Source organism: Bombina bombina, chromosome 10 (genome assembly GCF_027579735.1).
Source record: "Bombina bombina isolate aBomBom1 chromosome 10, aBomBom1.pri, whole genome shotgun sequence".
Classification (NCBI taxonomy): domain Eukaryota; kingdom Metazoa; phylum Chordata; class Amphibia; order Anura; family Bombinatoridae; genus Bombina; species Bombina bombina.
Window position 1 is genome coordinate 47,265,601 of NC_069508.1, and position 19,403 is coordinate 47,285,003.

General features: G+C 38.6%; 1 protein-coding gene across 5 annotated transcripts in view; it reads left to right on the forward strand.

Moving 5' to 3' along the window:
• The window catches only part of LOC128641413 (putative ferric-chelate reductase 1), a 258,303-nt gene that overhangs the window by 230,273 nt on the left and 8,627 nt on the right, over positions 1 to 19,403 (forward strand). For all 5 annotated transcript variants that reach the window (XM_053694043.1, XM_053694039.1, XM_053694040.1 and 2 more), the window contains exons 8-14: positions 1,359 to 1,506; positions 2,269 to 2,382; positions 6,368 to 6,483; positions 14,257 to 14,343; positions 16,106 to 16,203; positions 16,623 to 16,681; positions 17,958 to 18,101. In XM_053694043.1, the coding sequence (XP_053550018.1) occupies positions 1,359 to 1,506; positions 2,269 to 2,382; positions 6,368 to 6,483; positions 14,257 to 14,343; positions 16,106 to 16,203; positions 16,623 to 16,681; positions 17,958 to 18,101 (766 nt within the window). The remainder of the gene's footprint in view (positions 1 to 1,358; positions 1,507 to 2,268; positions 2,383 to 6,367; positions 6,484 to 14,256; positions 14,344 to 16,105; positions 16,204 to 16,622; positions 16,682 to 17,957; positions 18,102 to 19,403) is intronic.

Below are 19,403 nucleotides of genomic sequence, written 5' to 3' on the forward strand. Positions count from 1 at the left end.
TCGTCATTTTTGTAATACTGATCATACTGTATCTTTTAACCCCCTGCAAAGACATTAAAGGGACATTATTCACCTTGAGAATATAAAATGCTCTGTCGTAAAAAAACCTTTGCAATATGCTTTATTTTGCTGTGGAAATGCAGACTCCAGGCTTGACACCAAGGGTCCGGTGATGTAAAGCTCTCAACTCTGATTATCTAAGATGTTTTCTCTGTAATGAGGTCCCTCATAGAGTTTTAGAAAGACACATTTTAGTTTGAGCACTGTTTATCTTGCTAAGCAGAGGCCTAGGTGTAAAGGAGACCCACAAATCATACAATATAATTCTCAAAAAAGCCTCCAAAGGTTTTGTGACTTCTGTCCAAGCCAATGAGTTTTTGATAATTATACGGTGTCCTCAGCAGTGAAGGAAACCTAGGTTTACAACATGGTGGCACCTTTAAAGGGACATAACACTTTCCTTTTTTTTTTTTTTTTTTTGTGATTTTTAAACAACTTTCCAATTTATGTCTTATCTAAGTTGTGTTGTTTTCTTGGTATCCTTTTGTTAAAAGGATACCTAGGTAAGCTCAGGAGCAGCTGATTGGTGGCTGAACATATATGCGTTATTGGCTCACCCAATGTGTTCAGCTAGCTCCCAGTATTGCATTCCTGCTTTTAGGTGTTTGTTTAGGAGCCGCAAACATTGCAGCTCCCAAAAAGGAGCTGTGCGCCAGTTCTGCTCAGCAGCGTCATCGCTTCGTACTTTAACTTCTGCAGGAGAAAGGCACATGGGAATGATTACAATCCATTTGAAAACGTATCTAATGTTTAAAGTCGTTAGGAATTTTTGTAGCTAAATCATTTGTTCTTAAATCAACCTCACAGGAAACGTCAGTGTTACAAACATTACAAATAGAATGTTATTTATTATAGCGTTAAAATGTTTATTTAAAGGGAAAATTAACCCAATTTTTTTTTCTTTCCTGATTCAGAGAGCATGCATTGTTAAGCAACTTTCTAATTTACTCCATTTATCAAATTTTCTTCGTTCTCTTGCTATCTTTATTTGAAAAAGGCTTCTTAGCTGAGGAGCCACCCAATTTTTGGTTTAGACCCTCAACAGCACTTGTTTATTGGTGGGTGAATTTATCCACCAATCTGCAAGAACAACCCAGGTTGTTCACCAAAAATGGGCCAGCATCTAAACTTACATTCTTTTTTTTCAAATAAAGATACCAAAAGAATGAAGAAAATTTGATAATAGGAGTAAATTAGAGCATGCAATGTTCTATCTTAATCACAAAAGAAAAAATTTGGGTTCAGTGTCCCTTTAACATAATTTAGCAGCTGCTTTTTACTCTCTCTCTCTGATCTAGGATGTTCTTCAGGACCTTGCGTGGAAGTTGGAAGATGGTTTTGTTCAGTGCTCTTTTAGACGTAACATTAGCATTCCGTCCTCCCCAGAGAGGTTTCGCTTGGATGCAGAATACTTCATCTTTCTAGCAGATGGCGAGGCTGAAGATGGTAAGTTTCTTATGTCAAATTAAAACATTTATATAGAGAGGTAGAGCTTGTACATCAGCGTGGCATAGCGGGAAAAGGAGCCTTTGACCCCTTAAGGGGAAGGTTTTGTGAGGCATTTAAAGGGACATTGAACACTAGACTTTCTTTGCATTAATGTTTTGTAGATGATGCAGTTGTATAGCCCACCTGGGGGTGTTTTTGTAAAAATCTATAGTTTTGCTGATTTTTAACATTGTGCTGACTTTTAGAATCCTAACCAAGCCCCAAACCTTTAGATGTATACTGATGTATACAGACTCCTGTGGCTCCTGTTTGTGTAATGGGATTTTGAAATGCGGGGGGGGGGGGGGGGGGGAATGAGTGTCTGCTTTTCCTGCTAATCCGTGTGGAGGTTTAGGTGTTGGAGCCTACTAACTTAAAGGGATATGAAACCCAAAAATGTTTAGTGAATCGGACAGAACATTCCATTTTAGTTTCCAATTTACTTCTATTATCAAATTTGCATCATTCTATGATTCTGATACCGTATAGTGCTCCAGAAATGGGCCGATTCCTAAACATACATCCTTGCTTTTCAACAGAAGATACCAAGGGAATGAAGAAACATTGATAAAAGAAGTAAATTAGAAAGTTGTTTAAAATCACTTGCTCTATCTGAATCTTAAAACATTGTTTCATGTCCCTTTTAACAACTTGGGGGTCAAGCGTATAAACGGAGATGCATTGTTTTACTGTTTTGTTTTTTTTTCTGCTTATTAAAAGGACGTATTTTAAGACATCGTCGCCAGCCTCTGATTACAAACAAGATGTATGACATCACCGGCTCTCCTGAGGATGTAGGCGGATCACGGTCACCGACCCTCATCAAGTTTCATGGTAATTTAGCAGTTTTATCTGGATATTTTCTGCTGTCTTGCAATATATTAACAATAGTGGGTGAGTTTTTTTTTAAATATTTGGAATACATTAACACCTTGATGCCATTTTTTTTAGTACCCACCTCTTGCCTTATCTGGAAGGGCCAATCAGTATTTATAACTGGAGTAGACAAGGCTACCCATTGTCATTATGTTGGCAAAATAAGCATGGATTTTCAGTTCCTTAAAGGGACACTATACCCAAACATTTTCTTTCATGATTAAGGTGAATACAATTTTAAACAACATTCCAATTTACTTCTATTACCTAATTTGCTTCATTCTTTAGATATCCTTTAATGAAGAAATAACAATGCGCACAGTGAACTAATCACAGGAGGCATCTATGTGCAGCTACCAATCAGCAGCTACTAAGCATATCTAGATATGCTTTTCAGCAAAGAATATCAAGAGAATGACTCAAATTAGAAAGTTGTTTATAATTGTATGCTCTTTCTAAATCATGAGAGAAAAAATGTGTGTTGCATGTCCCTTTAACTGACCGCATCTGAGACCTGCCAATATTCAGTAGTTCTCTCTATTAGCTTAGCTCATTTGCATATTCAATTAATCTGCATAGAGCTGGATCACACACCGCTATACTTTGCAAATGTTTCTTCCTGCTGTAAATTCTTAAAGGAACAAGTCACTCTTAAAAATGTGCATCAAATAGACCTAGCTAAATATGTTGGCTTTTTTTTTTATGCAAAAACAATATTTTAAGTGAAAGCTGCTTACTATGAAGTTGACAGGAAGTGTAAGTTTGTGTATATCTTGTCTTCAGGGGTTGAAAATAGGTTTAGGGAGAAAAATAAATAAATATGTAATACATTGTAACATAGATGAGGTTGAAAAAAGACAGAAGTCCATAGAGTTAGACCTATACTAATATAATATACTTACAAAAAAGCTCCAGTTGATCTTAAATTAATCCCATTAAAAAAGGTGACCCATTTAACACCATCAATCCTATCCCTGAATTCTGTTTCTAGCCAGAAATGTATCCAAACCTTTTTTAAATGTATCTAAGGTATTGGCATGTACTACCTCCTTAGGTAGTAAGTTCCACAATTTGATTGCTCTTACAGTTAAAAAAAAAAAAAAAAAAGTTTCAGGAGATTAAATCTCTTTTCCTCCAGCCTTAAATTGTGTCCTCTTGTCACAAACAATTTTATTGGAATAAACCGAGCTTCTGCCATCTCTGTATATGGGCCTTGAATATATTTATATAAAGTAATCATGTTGCGCCTCAAGCACATTTTTTCTAGAGAAAACAGTTTGGCTAGCCTCTGCTCATGGCTCATATATTTTTAAAATGTGATATAGAAAAGTGAAGGCGCCTAGATATGGTGCACACAAATAAAGTGCATACAAAAAAGGACATACAAAATTTTTTATATATCTCAGTATCCTTAGTAACCTCTTCAACAAAGGACAAGGAATTTGAGATGTGCGTGATGTATGTGATACAGAACTGGTATTGGATATATATATATATATATATATATATATATATATATATATAAAAATGTGGTATATGTGGACGCAATATAGCGTAATATACAGTGCCAAAAAGTGATGTATAATGTGTCCTTCTATTAGAGAGCACGATTTCAATATACCTCAAACAACAAATACAATGTTGCTAAGACCAAGTTACTATCAATGCTAGTGATATTAAAAACACACAATAGTAACAAGTGATATTAAAGACACATATTGGTGAAGATATTGCATAGCAATGCAGGATACATACAATAAGGTACCCAGGTATTATAGAGTATACGTATAGTCCTCATACAAAGTTCATGTAATGGAGATTCTTTCCTCCAGATGTCCACTAATTAGCGGGTATGCGGCAGCAAACACTCCTTCCAAGGCTGATGGCACCAGCGACGATCTGCAGATAGAAGGGAGAAGAAAGGAGGCGCCACAATAGTGTGAGATCGTAGATATAGGGGACCCCCACAAAACGATACAAGATCACTTACTAGATTATAAGCACTTGAGAAGTGCCACAGGTGCAGGCTGAACTATTCAAAGCTGTCCAGCGAGCTTATCCTCACGATCCGAAAGCCAAAGGGTAAAATTCAGATTCCCCCACATGTACTGAGGTCGGAGATGAGCCAAGTATTGATGTGGATTCCCATTCAGGGAAAAAAAACAGCTCTCGTGGTGCTAAAAGTTAGACGCTCCCAGTTTAGCTCTGTTGATGAGGTTTCATCGCCTAACCTCATCATGGGTTTCATCGCCTAACCTCATCATGGGTTTCATCGCCTAACCTCATCATGGGTTTCATCGCCTAACCTCATCATGGGTTTCATCGCCTAACCTCATCATGGGTTTCATCGCCTAACCTCATCATGGGTTTCATCGCCTAACCTCATCATGGGTTTCATCGCCTAACCTCATCATGGGTTTCATCGCCTAACCTCATCATGGGTTTCATCGCCTAACCTCATCAACAGAGCTAAACTGGGAGCGTCTAACTTTTAGCACCACATGAGCTGTTTTTTTTCCCTGAATGGGAATCCACATCAATACTTGGCTCATCTCCGACCTCAGTACATGTGGGGGAATCTGAATTTTACCCTTTGGCTTTCGGATCGTGAGGATAAGCTCGCTGGACAGCTTTGAATAGTTCAGCCTGCACCTGTGGCACTTCTCAAGTGCTTATAATCTAGTAAGTGATCTTGTATCGTTTTGTGGGGGTCCCCTATATCTACGATCTCACACTATTGTGGCGCCTCCTTTTTTCTCCCTTCTATATTTTTAAAATGCTTTCTCTCTAAATGTGTTCTATCCTTTTAAAGGGGCACTATCTCCAATTTTTTTTTCAGGATTTAGGCAGAACATACAATTTTAAACAACTTTCCAGTTTTCTTCTATGATCAAATTTGGTTAATTATCTTGGTATCCTTTGTTGAAGGAATAGTAATGCACTACTGGGAGTTAGCTGAACAGATCAGGCAAGCCATTAAGGGTTATACAAGTGCAGCTACTAACCAATAGCTAAGTTCCCAGTAGCACATTGCTGCTCCTGAGCCTACATATGTATGCTTTTTAGCAAAGGATACTAAGAGAATTAACAATTATAAGTAAATTGGAAAGTTTTTTTTTTTGTTTGTTTTTTTTTTAAATTGCCTGCTCAATCTGAACCTTAAAAATGTAGCTTTCACTTTACTGTCCCTTTAACCACTTTGTACTTTTCTTTCATATGCATGGTAAAATGTATTTTTATTTTTTTTAGTACTACTTCCCTTTAAGCCAGACACCCTCAAGCTTGGCCCTCCAGAGGTTTTGGAACTACATTTCCCATGATGCATCATGGAAATGTAGTTCCAAAACCTCTGGAGGGCCAAGCTTGTGGATGTCTGCGTTTAAGCCCTAACATAGAGACCTCTAAACGCATTGGTTCCCTAGGGTTTCATACTGGTTGTTGTACTTGCTGTCTTGGGGAGAGATGATCTCCTCTTCTGCTAATCAGCACATTATCTTTAACTTTCTCTAGTAAACCATGCATGTGCTGAGGTGTTTACTGTGTGTGTGTTCCTATTTTGGACCTTTCCTTCTCTGTGCTACCCCTGGGGTATTGATGTGATCCAGATATTCCCATTTTGTATCCAAGTTGTATAGGGGTTTTTGTAACCTACTTCTGCACAGGGTTTACAGCTTGGTGCCTTTAAAATAAAACCTATTTTGCGTCTTAAATATTTATACAATTAATATAAATTTTTAAAATTTACATCTGCTTATTATTCTCAAGCTATTTGTTTTGAACACATCATGTCTTGCATTGTTTTAGGGTTTACTGACCTGTAAATGTCTTTAAATCACTTGATGTTTATTAAAGGCTGTGATGGTTTTAAATTAAGCAGATGTATATGGAATCTCTCAACAGACTAAAGCTGCCACCAGTCCGTTTTTAATGATTTTTTCTTCAGGTGCGTTTATGATCATGGCGTGGATGACCACAGTCAGTATTGGGGTTATCGTTGCTCGATTCTTCAAACCTGTCTGGCCAGGCTCACTCTTGTGTGGGGAAAAGATTTGGTTCCAGGTAATGTGTATTAAAGATGTCTTTTTGATTAAAATGAAATGTAAACAAATTGAAATATATTGGTGGCTTATCATGGAGAAGAAAAAGGTTTCTTAAAAAGCTACGGGGTGACAGGACAGCATTAGAAGTGGTTTCATGTACTAAATTGTGCTCTTTAAAATAAATCACTTGGGTTTTATATTTTTATGAAAATGTGGCTTATAAACTTGGCCAGTACAGTCAGTCAAGTGCTGAGTCATTGTTATTAACCCTATCTGCAAGCCCCGAACACCCAAATGCTAATTTCTCCAACATAGGTGTGTCCGGTCCACGGCGTCATCCTTACTTGTGGGATATTCTCCTCCCCAACAGGAAATGGCAAAGAGCCCAGCAAAGCTGGTCACATGATCCCTCCTAGGCTCCGCCTACCCCAGTCATTCTCTTTGCCGTTGTACAGGCAACATCTCCACGGAGATGGCTTAGAGTTTTTTAGTGTTTAACTGTAGTTTTTCATTATTCAATCAAGAGTTTGTTATTTTCAAATAGTGCTGGTATGTACTATTTACTCAGAAACAGAAAAGAGATGAAGAATTCTGTTTGTATGAGGAAAATGATTTTAGCAACCGTAACTAAAATCCATGGCTGTTCCACACAGGACTGTTGAGAGCAATTAACTTCAGTTGGGGGGAACAGTGTGCAGTTCTCTTGCTGCTTGAGGTATGACACATTCTAACAAGACGATGTAATGCTGGAAGCTGTCATTTTCCCTATGGGATCCGGTAAGCCATTTTTATTAAGATAGTAAATAAGGGCTTCACAAGGGCTTATTAAGACTGTAGACTTTTTCTGGGCTAAATCGATTCATTATTAACACATATTTAGCCTTGAGGAATCATTTATTCTGGGTATTTTGATATGATTATATCGGCAGGCACTGTTTTTGACACCTTATTCTTTAGGGGCTTTCCCTAATCATAGTCAGAGCCTCATTTTCGCGCCGGTAATGGCGCACTTGTTTTTGAGGACAGCATGGCATGCAGCTGCATGTGTGTGGAGCTCTGATACATAGAAAAGTCTTTCTGAAGGCATCATTTGGTATTGTATTCCCCTTTGGGCTTGGTTGGGTCTCAGCAAAGCAGATTCCAGGGACTGTAAAGGGGTTAAATATAAAAACGGCTCCGGTTCCGTTATTTTAAGGGTTAAAGCTTCCAAATTTGGTGTGCAATACTTTTAAGGCTTTAAGACACTGTGGTGAAATTTTGGTGAATTTTGAACAATTCCTTCATACTTTTTCGCAATTGCAGTAATAAAGTGTGTTTAGTTTAAAATTTAAAGTGACAGTAACGGTTTTATTTTAAAACGTTTTTTGTGCTTTGTTATCAAGTTTATGCCTGTTTAACATGTCTGAACTACCAGATAGATTGTGTTCTGAATGTGGGGAAATCAAGGTTCCTTCTCATTTAACTATATGTATTTTATGTCATAAAAAATTTAGTAAAAATGATGCCCAAGATGATTCCTCAAGTGAGGGGAGTAAGCATGGTACTGCATCATCCCCTACTTCGTCTACACCAGTCTTGCCCATACAGGAGGCCCCTAGTACATCTAGTGCGCCAATACTCCTTACTATGCAACATTTAACGGCTGTAATGGATAATTCTATCAAAAACATTTTAGCCAATATGCCCACTTATCAGCGAAAGCGCGACTGCTCTGTTTTAGAAAATTCTGTAGAGCATGAGAACGCTGATGATATGGTTTCTGAAGGGCCCCTACACCAGTCTGAGGGGGCCAGGGAGGTTTTGTCTGAGGGAGAAATTTCAGATTCAGGAAACATTTCTCAACAAGCTGAACCTAATGTGATTAATTTTAAATTTAAGTTGGAACATCTCCGCGCTCTGCTTAAGGAGGTGTTATCCAATTTGGATGATTGTGATTATCTGGTCATTCCAGAACCACTATGTAAAATAGAAAAGTTCTTAGAGGCCCCGGGGCCCCCCCGAAGCTTTTCCTATATCCAAGCGGGTGGCGTACATTGTTAGTAAAGAATGGGACAGGCCCGGTATACCTTTAGTACCTTCCCCCATATTTATAATATTGTTTTCCTATAGTCGACCCCAGAAAGGACTGATGGCAGACAGTCCCCAAGGTCGAGGGGGCGGTTTCTACTCTACACAAGCGCGCCACTATACCCATAGAAGATAGTGTGCTTTCCAAGATCCTATGGATAAAAAATTAGAAGGTCTGCTAAAGATGTTTGTTCAGCAAGGTTCCCTTCTACATCCAATTGCATGCATTGTCCCTGTCACTGCAGCCGCGTGTTTCTAGTTTGATGAGCTAGGAAAGGCGATTATTAGTAATTCTTCTTCTTATGAGGAGATTATGGACAGAATTCGTGCTCTTAAATTGGCTAATTCTTTCACCCTAGACGCCACCTTGCAATTGGCTAGGTTAGCGGCGAAAAAATTCTGGGTTTTGCTATTGTGGCGCAGAGCGCTTCGGTTAAAATCTTGGACAGCGGATGCGTCTTCCAAGAACAAATTGCTTGACATTTCTTTCAAGGGGAAAACACTCTTTGGCCCTGACTTGAAAGAGATTATCTCTGATATCACTGGGGGCAAGGGCCACGCCCTTCCTCGGGATAGGTCTTTTCAAGACCAAAAATAAACCTAAGTTTAAGCAGGAAGGTAATACTTCTCAAGCCTATCCAGCCTGGAGACCTATGCAAGGCTGGAACATAGGAAAGCAGGCCAGGAAACCTGCCACTGCTACCAAGACAGCATGAAATGCGGGCCCCCGATCCGGGACCGGATCTGGTGGGGGGCAGACTCTCTCTCTTCGCTCAGGCTGGGGCAAGAGATGTTCTGGATCCTTGGGCGTTAGAAATAGTCTCCCAAGGTTATTCTCTGGAGTTCAAGGGGCTTCCTCCTAGGGGGAGGTTCCACAGGTCTCAGTTGTCTTCAGACCACATAAGAAGACAGGCATTCTTACATTGGGTAAAAGACCTGCTAAAAATGGGAGTGATTCATCCTGTTCCATTAGGAGAACAAGGGATGGGGTTCTACTCCAATCTGTTCATAGTTCCCAAAAAAGAGGGAACGTTCAGACCAATCTTCGATCTCAAGATCTTGAACAAGTTTCTCAAGGTTCCATCGTTCAAGATGGAAACCATTCGAACACTTCTTCCTTCCATCCAGGAAGGTCAATTCATGACCAAGGTGGATTTCAAGGATGCGTATCTACATATTCCTATCCACAAGGAACATTATCGGTTCCTAAGGTTTGCATTCCTGGACAAGCATTTCCAGTTCGTGGCGTTTTCTTTCGGATTAGCCACTGCTCCTAGGTTTTTCTCATAGGTACTAGAGTCCCTTCTGGCGGTGCTAAGACCAAGGGGCATTGCTGTAGTACCTTACTTGGACGACATTCTGATCGAGCGTCGTCCCTTCCTCAAGTATAGGCTCACACGGACATTGTCCTGGCCTTTCTCAGATCTCACGGATGGAAAGTGAACGTGGAAAAGAGTTCTCTATCTCCGTCAACGAGGGTTCCCTTCTTGGGAACTATAATAGACTCCTTAGAAATGAGGATTTTTCTGACAGAAGCCAGAAAAACAAAACTTCTAGACTCTTGTCGGATACTTCATTCCGTTCCTCTTCCTTCCATAGCGCAGGGCATGGAAGTGATAGGTTTGATGGTAGCGGCACTGGACATAGTTCCTTTTGTGCGCATTCATCTAAGACCATTACAACTGTTCATGCTCAGTCAGTGGAATGGGGACTATTCAGACTTGTCTCTGAAGATACAAGTAAATCAGAGGACCAGAGACTCATTCCGTTGGTGGCTGTCCCTGGACAACCTGTCACAAGGGATGACCTTCTGCAGACCAGAGTGGGTCATTGTCACGACCGACGCCAGTCTGATGGGCTGGGGCGCGGTCTGGGGATCCCTGAAAGCTCAGGGTCTTTGGTCTCGGGTAGACTCTCTTCTACCGATAAATATTCTGGAACTGAGAGCGATATTCAATGCTCTCAAAGCTTGGCCTCAGCTAGCGAGGGCCAAGTTCATACATCAACCATCAGGGGGGAACAAGGAGTTCCCTAGCGATGGAAGAAGTGACCAAAATCATTCTATGGGCGGAGTCTCACTCCTGCCACCTGTCTGCTATCCACATCCCAGGAGTGGAAAATTGGGAAGCGGATTTTCTGAGTCGTCAGACATTGCATCCGGGGGAGTGGGAACTCCATCCGGAAATCTTTGCCCAAGTCACTCAACCGTGGGGCATTCCAGACATGGATCTGATGGCCTCTCGTCAGAACTTCAGAGTTCCTTACTACGGGTACAGATCCAGGGATCCCAAGGCGGCTCTAGTGGATGCACTAGTAGCACCTTGGACCTTCAAACTAGCTTATGTGTTCCCGCCGTTTCCTCTCATCCCCAGGCTGGTAGCCAGGATCAATCAGGAGAGGGCGTCGGTGATTTTGATAGCTCCTGCGTGGCCACGCAGGACTTGGTATGCAGATCTGGTGAATATGTCATCGGCTCCACCATGGAAGCTACCTTTGAGACGAGACCTTCTTGTTCTAGGTCCGTTCGACCCACTCCAGCTGACTGCTTGGAGATTGAACGCTTGATCTTATCAAAGCGAGGGTTCTCAGATTCTGTTATTAATACTCTTGTTCAGGCCTGAAAGCCTGTAACCAGAAAAATTACCACATAATTTGGTATATCTGTTGGTGTGAATCTGCAGGATTCCCTTGGGACAAGGTTAAGATTCCTAAGAGTCTATCCTTCCTTCGAGAAGGATTGGAAAAAGGATTATCTGCAAGTTCCTTGATGGGACAGATTTCTGCCTTGTCCGTGTTACTTCACAAAAAGCTGGCAGCTGTGCCAGATGTTCTAGCCTTTGTTCGGGCTCTGGTTAGAATCAAGCCTGTTTACAAAATTTTGACTCCTACTTGGAGTCTCAACCTAGTTCTTTCAGTTCTTCAGGGGGTTCCGTTTGAACCCTTACATTCCGTTGATATTAAGTTATTATCTTGGAAAGTTTGTTTTTGGTTGCAATTTCTTCTGCTAGAAGAGTTTCAGAATTATCTGCTCTGCAGTGTTCTTCTCCTTATCTGGAGTTCCATGCAGATAAGGTGGTTTTGCGTACTAAACCTGGTTTTCTTCCAAAAGTTGTTTCTAACAAAGACATTAACCAGGAGATAGTTGTACCTTTCTTTGTGTCCTAATCCAGTTTCAAAGAAGGAACGTTTGTTGCACAACTTGAATGTAGTTCGTGCTCTCAAATTTTACTTAGCAGCTACTAAGGATTTCAGACAAACTTTGTCTTTGTTTGTTGTTTATTTTGGTAAACGGAGAGGTCAAAAAGCAACTTCTACCTCTCTCTCCTTCTGGATTAAAAGCATTATCCGATTGGCTTATGAGACTGCCGGACGGCAGCCTCCTGAAAGAATCACAGCTCACTCCACTAGGGCTGTGGCTTCCACATGGGCCTTCAAGAACGAGGCTTCTGTTGATCAGATATGTAGGGCAGCGACTTGGTCTTCACTGCACACTTTTACCAAATTTTACAAGTTTGATACTTTTGCTTCTTCTGAGGCTGTTTTTGGGAGAAAGGTTTTGCAAGCCGTGGTGCCTTCCATTTAGGTGACCTGATTTGCTCCCTCCCTTCATCCGTGTCCTAAAGCTTTGGTATTGGTTCCCACAAGTAAGGATGACGCCGTGGACCGGACACACCTATGTTGGAGAAAACAGAATTTATGTTTACCTGATAAATTTCTTTCTCCAACGGTGTGTCCGGTCCACGGCCCGCCCTGGTTTTTTTTAATCAGGTCTGATAATTTATTTTCTTTAACTACAGTCACCACGGTACCATATGGTTTCTCCTATGCAAATATTCCTCCTTAACGTCGGTCGAATGACTGGGGTAGGCGGAGCCTAGGAGGGATCATGTGACCAGCTTTGCTGGGCTCTTTGCCATTTCCTGTTGGGGAGGAGAATATCCCACAAGTAAGGATGACGCCGTGGACCGGACACACCGTTGGAGAAAGAAATTTATCAGGTAAACATAAATTCTGTTTTTCCAAAACTGAAACTTACGCAAACACTCATAGCACAGTTTAACCCTTACTGCAACCAACTGCAACATCTTGAATTATCCAGTTTAATTAATCCTAATTCAGGACTGTGAATGAGCACTTTAATCTGTCAGGGTTGAGCCCACTCTTCCAATAGTTCAGAGCCATTATAGTGGAAAAATTGCATGTTCTCATTTTGTAGGATCAGGTCATTTCAACACTAACAACCCTGCAATGCTATATGCAAAGGAATTAAACATATTGTTAAAGTACCACTCAGGAGTTGCAGAGCACCGCTGGTCCCAAGCAAAAATTGCTCGTTGCCCAATCAGCAAAGATAAACAATTGCAGGGTTGCTAGTATTAAAATAACATGCTGTAATGAATTAGCCCACTGAAATTTTTCACTTTAAAGGGACAGTCAACACCCAGGAAAACTTTATCCCATACCTTAGATCCACAAAAAACTGAGCCTGCACCGCATCCCATCTTCAATACCACTAACGTTATGCGTCTAATCTTCGAATGAACATACAGTTTTCAGCGGTAGATATGGCCGCCAAACTCCTCCCACCGTTACATAGGAGGCTTCTTCTTAAAGTCTTCAACCAATCGGAATCAAATCCTAGGCTAGATTCTTTACCCGCGTTCACGGAGACACTTTCTATTTCTAATAGCGAGCGGACTAAAATTATAATGTGCATGCGCATTTGAAATAGAACAGCATCCCTGTGAATGAGGATTGAATTAAAAAAAAGGGGACGGAGGTGGAGGGGGAGTAGTTTGGCGGCCATATCTACCACTGAAAACTGTATGGGCTTTCGATGATTAGACTTATAACGTTAGTGGTATTGAAGATGGGATGTGGTGCAGGCACATTTTTTTTTTGTGGTTCTAAAGTATGGGATAACGTTTTCCTGATGACTGTCCCTTTAACTTTCTATAACAATGACAAATATAAAGTACAGAAGCTGAGGGGCAATAAAGGGGTTAAAGCTCATTCCTGTTTTCAGAGCAATCAAGGGGTTAAAGGGACAGTCTAGTCAAAAATTAAACTTTCATGATTCAGATAGGGCATGCAATTTTAAACACATTTTTAATTTGCTTTTATCATTAAATTTGCATTGTTCCCTTGGTGGTATTTTAGAAAAGCTAAACCTAGGTAGGCTCAAACAGATTTTTAAACGGTTGAAAACCGCCTCCTAACTCAGAGCATTTTGAAAGTTTTTCAGTTAGACAGTACTAGTTCATGTCATATAGATACCATTGTGCTCACTCCCATGGAATTATTTAGGAGTCTAAACTGGCTAAACTGCATGTCTGTCAAAAGCTCTGAGATAAGGGGCAGTCTACAGAGGCTTAGGTACAAGGTAATCACAAAGGTAAAAGGTACATTTAATATAATGGTGTTGGTTATGAAAAACTGGGGAATGGGTAATAAAGGGATTATCTATCTTTTTAAACAATACAATTCTGGTGTCGACTGTCCCTTTTAACTACTACCTGTTCATTATCAAACATTGTATAAAACTCCTTGATTTTCCCTGTGTGTTCCATACAGTTGGACACAAATGTAATAGTTGGACTAAATGACTTATACTGCATAAAGTCTTTAGAAATGGATTTTACCAAATAAATATTTTCACTTTTATTTAGTAATGGCTTTTTTTTTTTTTTTTTTTGTAATAAATAAAATCTCTTTCCCGTTAAAGGTGCACCGTACTCTGATGATCACAACCGTGGTTCTGACAAGTGTCGCTTTCGCACTTCCGTTTGTATACAGAGGTCACTGGAGCAAAGTAAGTAAAGGAAACCAGAAGAATATGCGATTTATTGGAATTGGTCATTCCCTTTACTAAGGTTTGCATAATTGTCTTTATTTCTTGATTATTTAAAGCATTCCACTTTTGTATAAGTTTGTGATGAATTTTACCCTCCTGGAACTATAAATGCAAAATTCTAAGAATTCATTGTGAGTAAAGAAATAGTATTTTCTCAAGGCAATTCCATCCTGATTTAACCCCAAACCTTCCAATCAGAGCTTTACAATAATGTCTGATCAGGAGGTATGCACAAAATAACACCAGTTATGGAGGTAGTCTCCTGAATATACCTCAGTATGCTCTCATAAAAAGGAGCCACGTTTCAACAAAGTAATACAAGAGTAAATTTGGAAAATAGTAAATTAGCGAAAATGTTTTATTTTGTGTTTCTGATCTCTCTTAAAGGGACAGTCTACACCAGAAGTTTTATAAGATAGATAATCCCTTTATTACCCATTCCCCAGTTATATTAAAGGACCAGTAAACACAGCAGATTTGCATAATCAACAAATGCAAGATAACAAGACAATACAATAGCATTTCAAATGAGTAGTAGATTATTTTCTAACATATTTTGAAGTTATGTATATTTCCACTCCCCTTGTACCATGTGATAGCAACCAGCCAATCACAAATGCATATACATATAGTCTGAGTTCTTGCACATGCTCAGTAGGAGCTGGTGACTCAAAAAAAGTGTAAATATAAAAGACTGTGCACATTTTTTTTAATGGAAGTAAATTGGAAAGTTTTTAGAAATTACATGCTCTATCTGAATCATAAAAATTTAATAAAACCTGAGTGTCCCTTTAATATACTTTTTACCTTTGTAATTACCTTGTATCTAAGCCTCTTCTGACAGCCTCCTGATCACATGACTTTTTAGTTATCTATTGACTTGCATTTTAGCCAATTAGAGCTGTGTCTGCCACAAGCCATGGGCGTGATCATAATGTTATCTGCATGGCTCACATGAACTATCAGTCTCCTGTTGTGAAAAGCAAATATAAAAGCATGTGATATGAGGCTGTCTTTAATGGCTTAGAAACAGGCAGGCATTTAGAGGTTTCAATGTTATAAAGTATATTAATATAACTGTTGGTTGTGCAAAGCTGGGGGATGGATAGTAATGGTGTTTTCTATCTTTTTAAACAATAATAATTTTAGTGTTGACTGTCCCTTTTTAAAGGGACATTAAACACTTTGAGATGGTAATATAAAATGATAAATTGTATAGATAAAAAGAACTCTGCAATATACTTCATTATTTATTTGGTTCCATTCTGAAATTGTGAGCGTTCCAGTTCCTGTTAGAAATGAGAGTGCAGAACACTGTTATATTACACACAGCTATTGGCTACACAATCTAGTGACCTATTTATAACTGTTCCTAATTGGCCACAGCAGAGAAGGTAAACTAAGTTACAACATGGCAGCTCCCATTGTTTTATAGACACTAAATATTGACAAAATAAGTGTAAAGTTTTAAACAGCTAATGAAACTTTAAAAAATACATCTTACATGTACTTGTTGTTCTCAGACTAATCTTTTTTCTTTCAATGCATTGGTTTTAGTGTTTAAAGCTTCACACGTGTGAAAATTAAAACTCCCCCTAGTGGTATCCTCTCATAATTTAAACCATGAAAATCTCAAGATTGTCAAAAAAAAAGTTAACAATGCTGCTCTTTGTGTATTGTACATTATAACTGATCATGCAAGTTTTTTTTTTTCTTTTAGAGAGCAGGTTATCATCCATATTTGGGTTGTATAGTGATGGCATTGGCAATTCTTCAACCAGTTCTAGCAGTGTTCCGACCGCCACCTCGCACTGCCAGGTATGGAGTCCAATATACTTTTTTTTTTTTTTTTTTTTTTTAAATATATTCTAATTTCTTGTATGAGTAGTCAACACATGTATTCTCAGTAACAGAAGAGTCAAATAAAATCTATGTAATTTGAAAAAAATAAATTAATTTTAAAGGGACATTGATAATTGCATAACAGAATGGACTTTTTTTATTACACTACAAATAAATGTTTATTCTGATTGTCGTATGCTTATTTATTTTTGTATTATTATAATAGTCGCTATCAAGTTACAGCGTTTTGTCAGACCCTTTTAACTGCAGACTCTATTAAATTTTTGTTCTTGTTTTACTTTATTGATAATTAACAGACGCAAACAAAATATGCAGTTTTTGTCCCCCAGTATCTTCATGTCACCATATTTTTGTAATTTTTATCTTCTACATAGGAGGGCATTGTTTAATTGGACACATTGGGGAAGTGGCACTGCAGCTAGAATAATAGCTGGTAAGTTCTAATTCTTTGCTATATTTATGTATAACAGAGGCAATGAGATTTTCCCAGGATCCTTTTGTAGCCTGTTTTCAGATACAAAAATTATCCAAATTATGTATTTTAAACTTCCATTAAATACATTAGAATTGCATAATCAGTAAATATATAGTAACAAAATAAGACAACAGAACTTCAAATGATCAGTAGATGTTTCCTGACTAATTTAAAAATCTTTCAATTTCCCTCCCCCTGTATCATGTGACGGCCATCAGCCAATCACACTTATTCATATATGCACTGTGAACTCTTGCACATGCTCTGTAGAAGCTGATGCCTCAGTAAAAAAGATTAAGAACAATGATAATGAAAGTAAACTGGAAACTTAAACAAAAAAACCTAATTAAACTTTGCGTTGCAGCGGTTTAAAAAAAAAAAAAATACTTGCCTTTTTCTGTAGCAAACCTGGACTCCGCCCGCAGCTTCTCTGTACTCAGCAATGACAAAACTGGCTTCCTCCAATCATGACGTGCACCCCAGAGCGTCCAACTAGTGAAGCCCACGCCGTGATTATAGTACAGCATGAAAAGCGGGCGGGGATCACCGGTCCAGGTTTGCTAAAGAAAAAGGTAAGTATTTAAAAACGCTGAAATGTAAAATTTGAGTAATAAAAGTGCCCCTATTTTTAAAAATATTTTTAAAAACCAGGCACTCATTCATTACAATTTCCATTCACTTTAATAAAAAAACAATGTAAGGCATCTTTCTGAGTATAATTCCGTAACCAGTATTATTTTGGGGACTGTCAAATAACCATTTTAAAACGAGTGTTTTCACTCTGTTGGCTGCCTCACTTATGTCTCTTTTGGAAAACCGGCTGTTCTAGTAAATAATGAAAGAATAAAACAATATTGCGGAAAATTATTATTTTTTGCTCTGATTTTATTCTTTTATTCCTTGCATTGATGCCTTTCAGTTAATGGGCAGATCTGTTTGTTTTAATGGTGGGTGTTCTGAATCCTGACAATGCACATAAATGTATTTATTTTGTTTAAAAAACCTTATTGGATTTGTCCAGTGTTAATTTAATTGTCTTCTATCTTTTATCATTTTTGAAGATACAAACATTTTTTTTTTTTTCTTTTTTCAATCCTTTAGGTAAATCTATATAATTTTGCAAAAGCAAATCTAATAGCAAACATTTGAATTTATTTTATACTTTGGTAGAAGGACTTTTGACTTTCTCATTTGACTTTGTGATCTTTTATTTGTTTGTTTATGTATTTTTAAGTGGCTGCAATGTTTCTGGGGATGGATTTGCCGGCGCTTGATCTTCCTGACCCGTGGGACACGTACGTAATGGTTGGCTTTGTGCTCTGGCACGTCTCTATAGACATTCTTCTGGAGGTTCATGGATACTACCAGTTACGCAAAGGTATTTTTAATTTTATTTTGTGTTTTTTTTTTTTTTTTTTTTTTTTTTTTTTTTTTTAATGATGCAGTTTTGTTTTAAATAATTTTACAGAATTCTAGCTAAGATCTTCATTTCTCCAACATAGGTGTGTCCGGTCCACAGCGTCATCCTTACTTGTGGGATATTCTCTTCCCCAACAGGAAATGGCAAAGAGCCCAGCAAAGCTGGTCACATGATCCCTCCTAGGCTCCGCCTACCCCAGTCATTCTCTTTGCCGTTGTACAGGCAACATCTCCACGGAGATGGCTTAGAGTTTTTTAGTGTTTAACTGTAGTTTTTATTATTCAATCAAGAGTTTGTTATTTTAAAATAGTGCTGGTATGTACTATTTACTCTGAAACAGAAAAGAGATGAAGATTTCTGTTTGTATGAGGAAAATGATTTTAGCAACCGTTACTAAAATCCATGGCTGTTCCACACAGGACTGTTGAGAGGAATTAACTTCAGTTGGGGGAACAGTGAGCAGTCTTTTGCTGCTTGAGGTATGACACATTCTAACAAGACGATGTAATGCTGGAAGCTGTCATTTTCCCTATGGGATCCGGTAAGCCATTTTTATTCACACAGTAAATAAGGGCTTCACAAGGGCTTATTAAGACTGTAGACATTTTCTGGGCTAAATCGATCATATTTACACATATTTAGCCTTGAGGAATCATTTAATCTGGGTATTTTTTGTAAAATAATATCGGCAGGCACTGTTTTAGACACTTTATTCTATTGGGGCTTTCCCTAATCATAGTCAGAGCCTCATTTTCGCGCCGGTATGGCGCACTTGTTTTTGAGAACAGCATGACATGCAGCTGCATGTGTGTGGAGCTCTGATACATAGAAAAGTCTTTCTGAAGGCATTATTTGGTATCGTATTCCCCTTTGGGCTTGGTTGGGTCTCAGCAAAGCAGATTCCAGGGACTGTAAAGGGGTTAAATATAAAAACGGCTCCGGTTCCGTTATTTTAAGGGTTAAAGCTTCCAAATTTGGTGTGCAATACTTTTAAGGCTTTAAGACAAATTTTGGTGAATTTTGAACAATTCCTTCATACTTTTTCGCAATTGCAGTAATAAAGTGTGTTCAGTTTAAAATTTAAAGTGACAGTAACGGTTTTATTTTAAAACGTTTTTTGTGCTTTGTTATCAAGTTTATGCCTGTTTAACATGTCTGAACTACCAGATAGATTGTGTTCTGACTGTGGGGAAGCCAAGGTTCCTTCTCATTTAAATAGATGTAATTTATGTCATAATAAATTTAGTAAAAATGATGCCC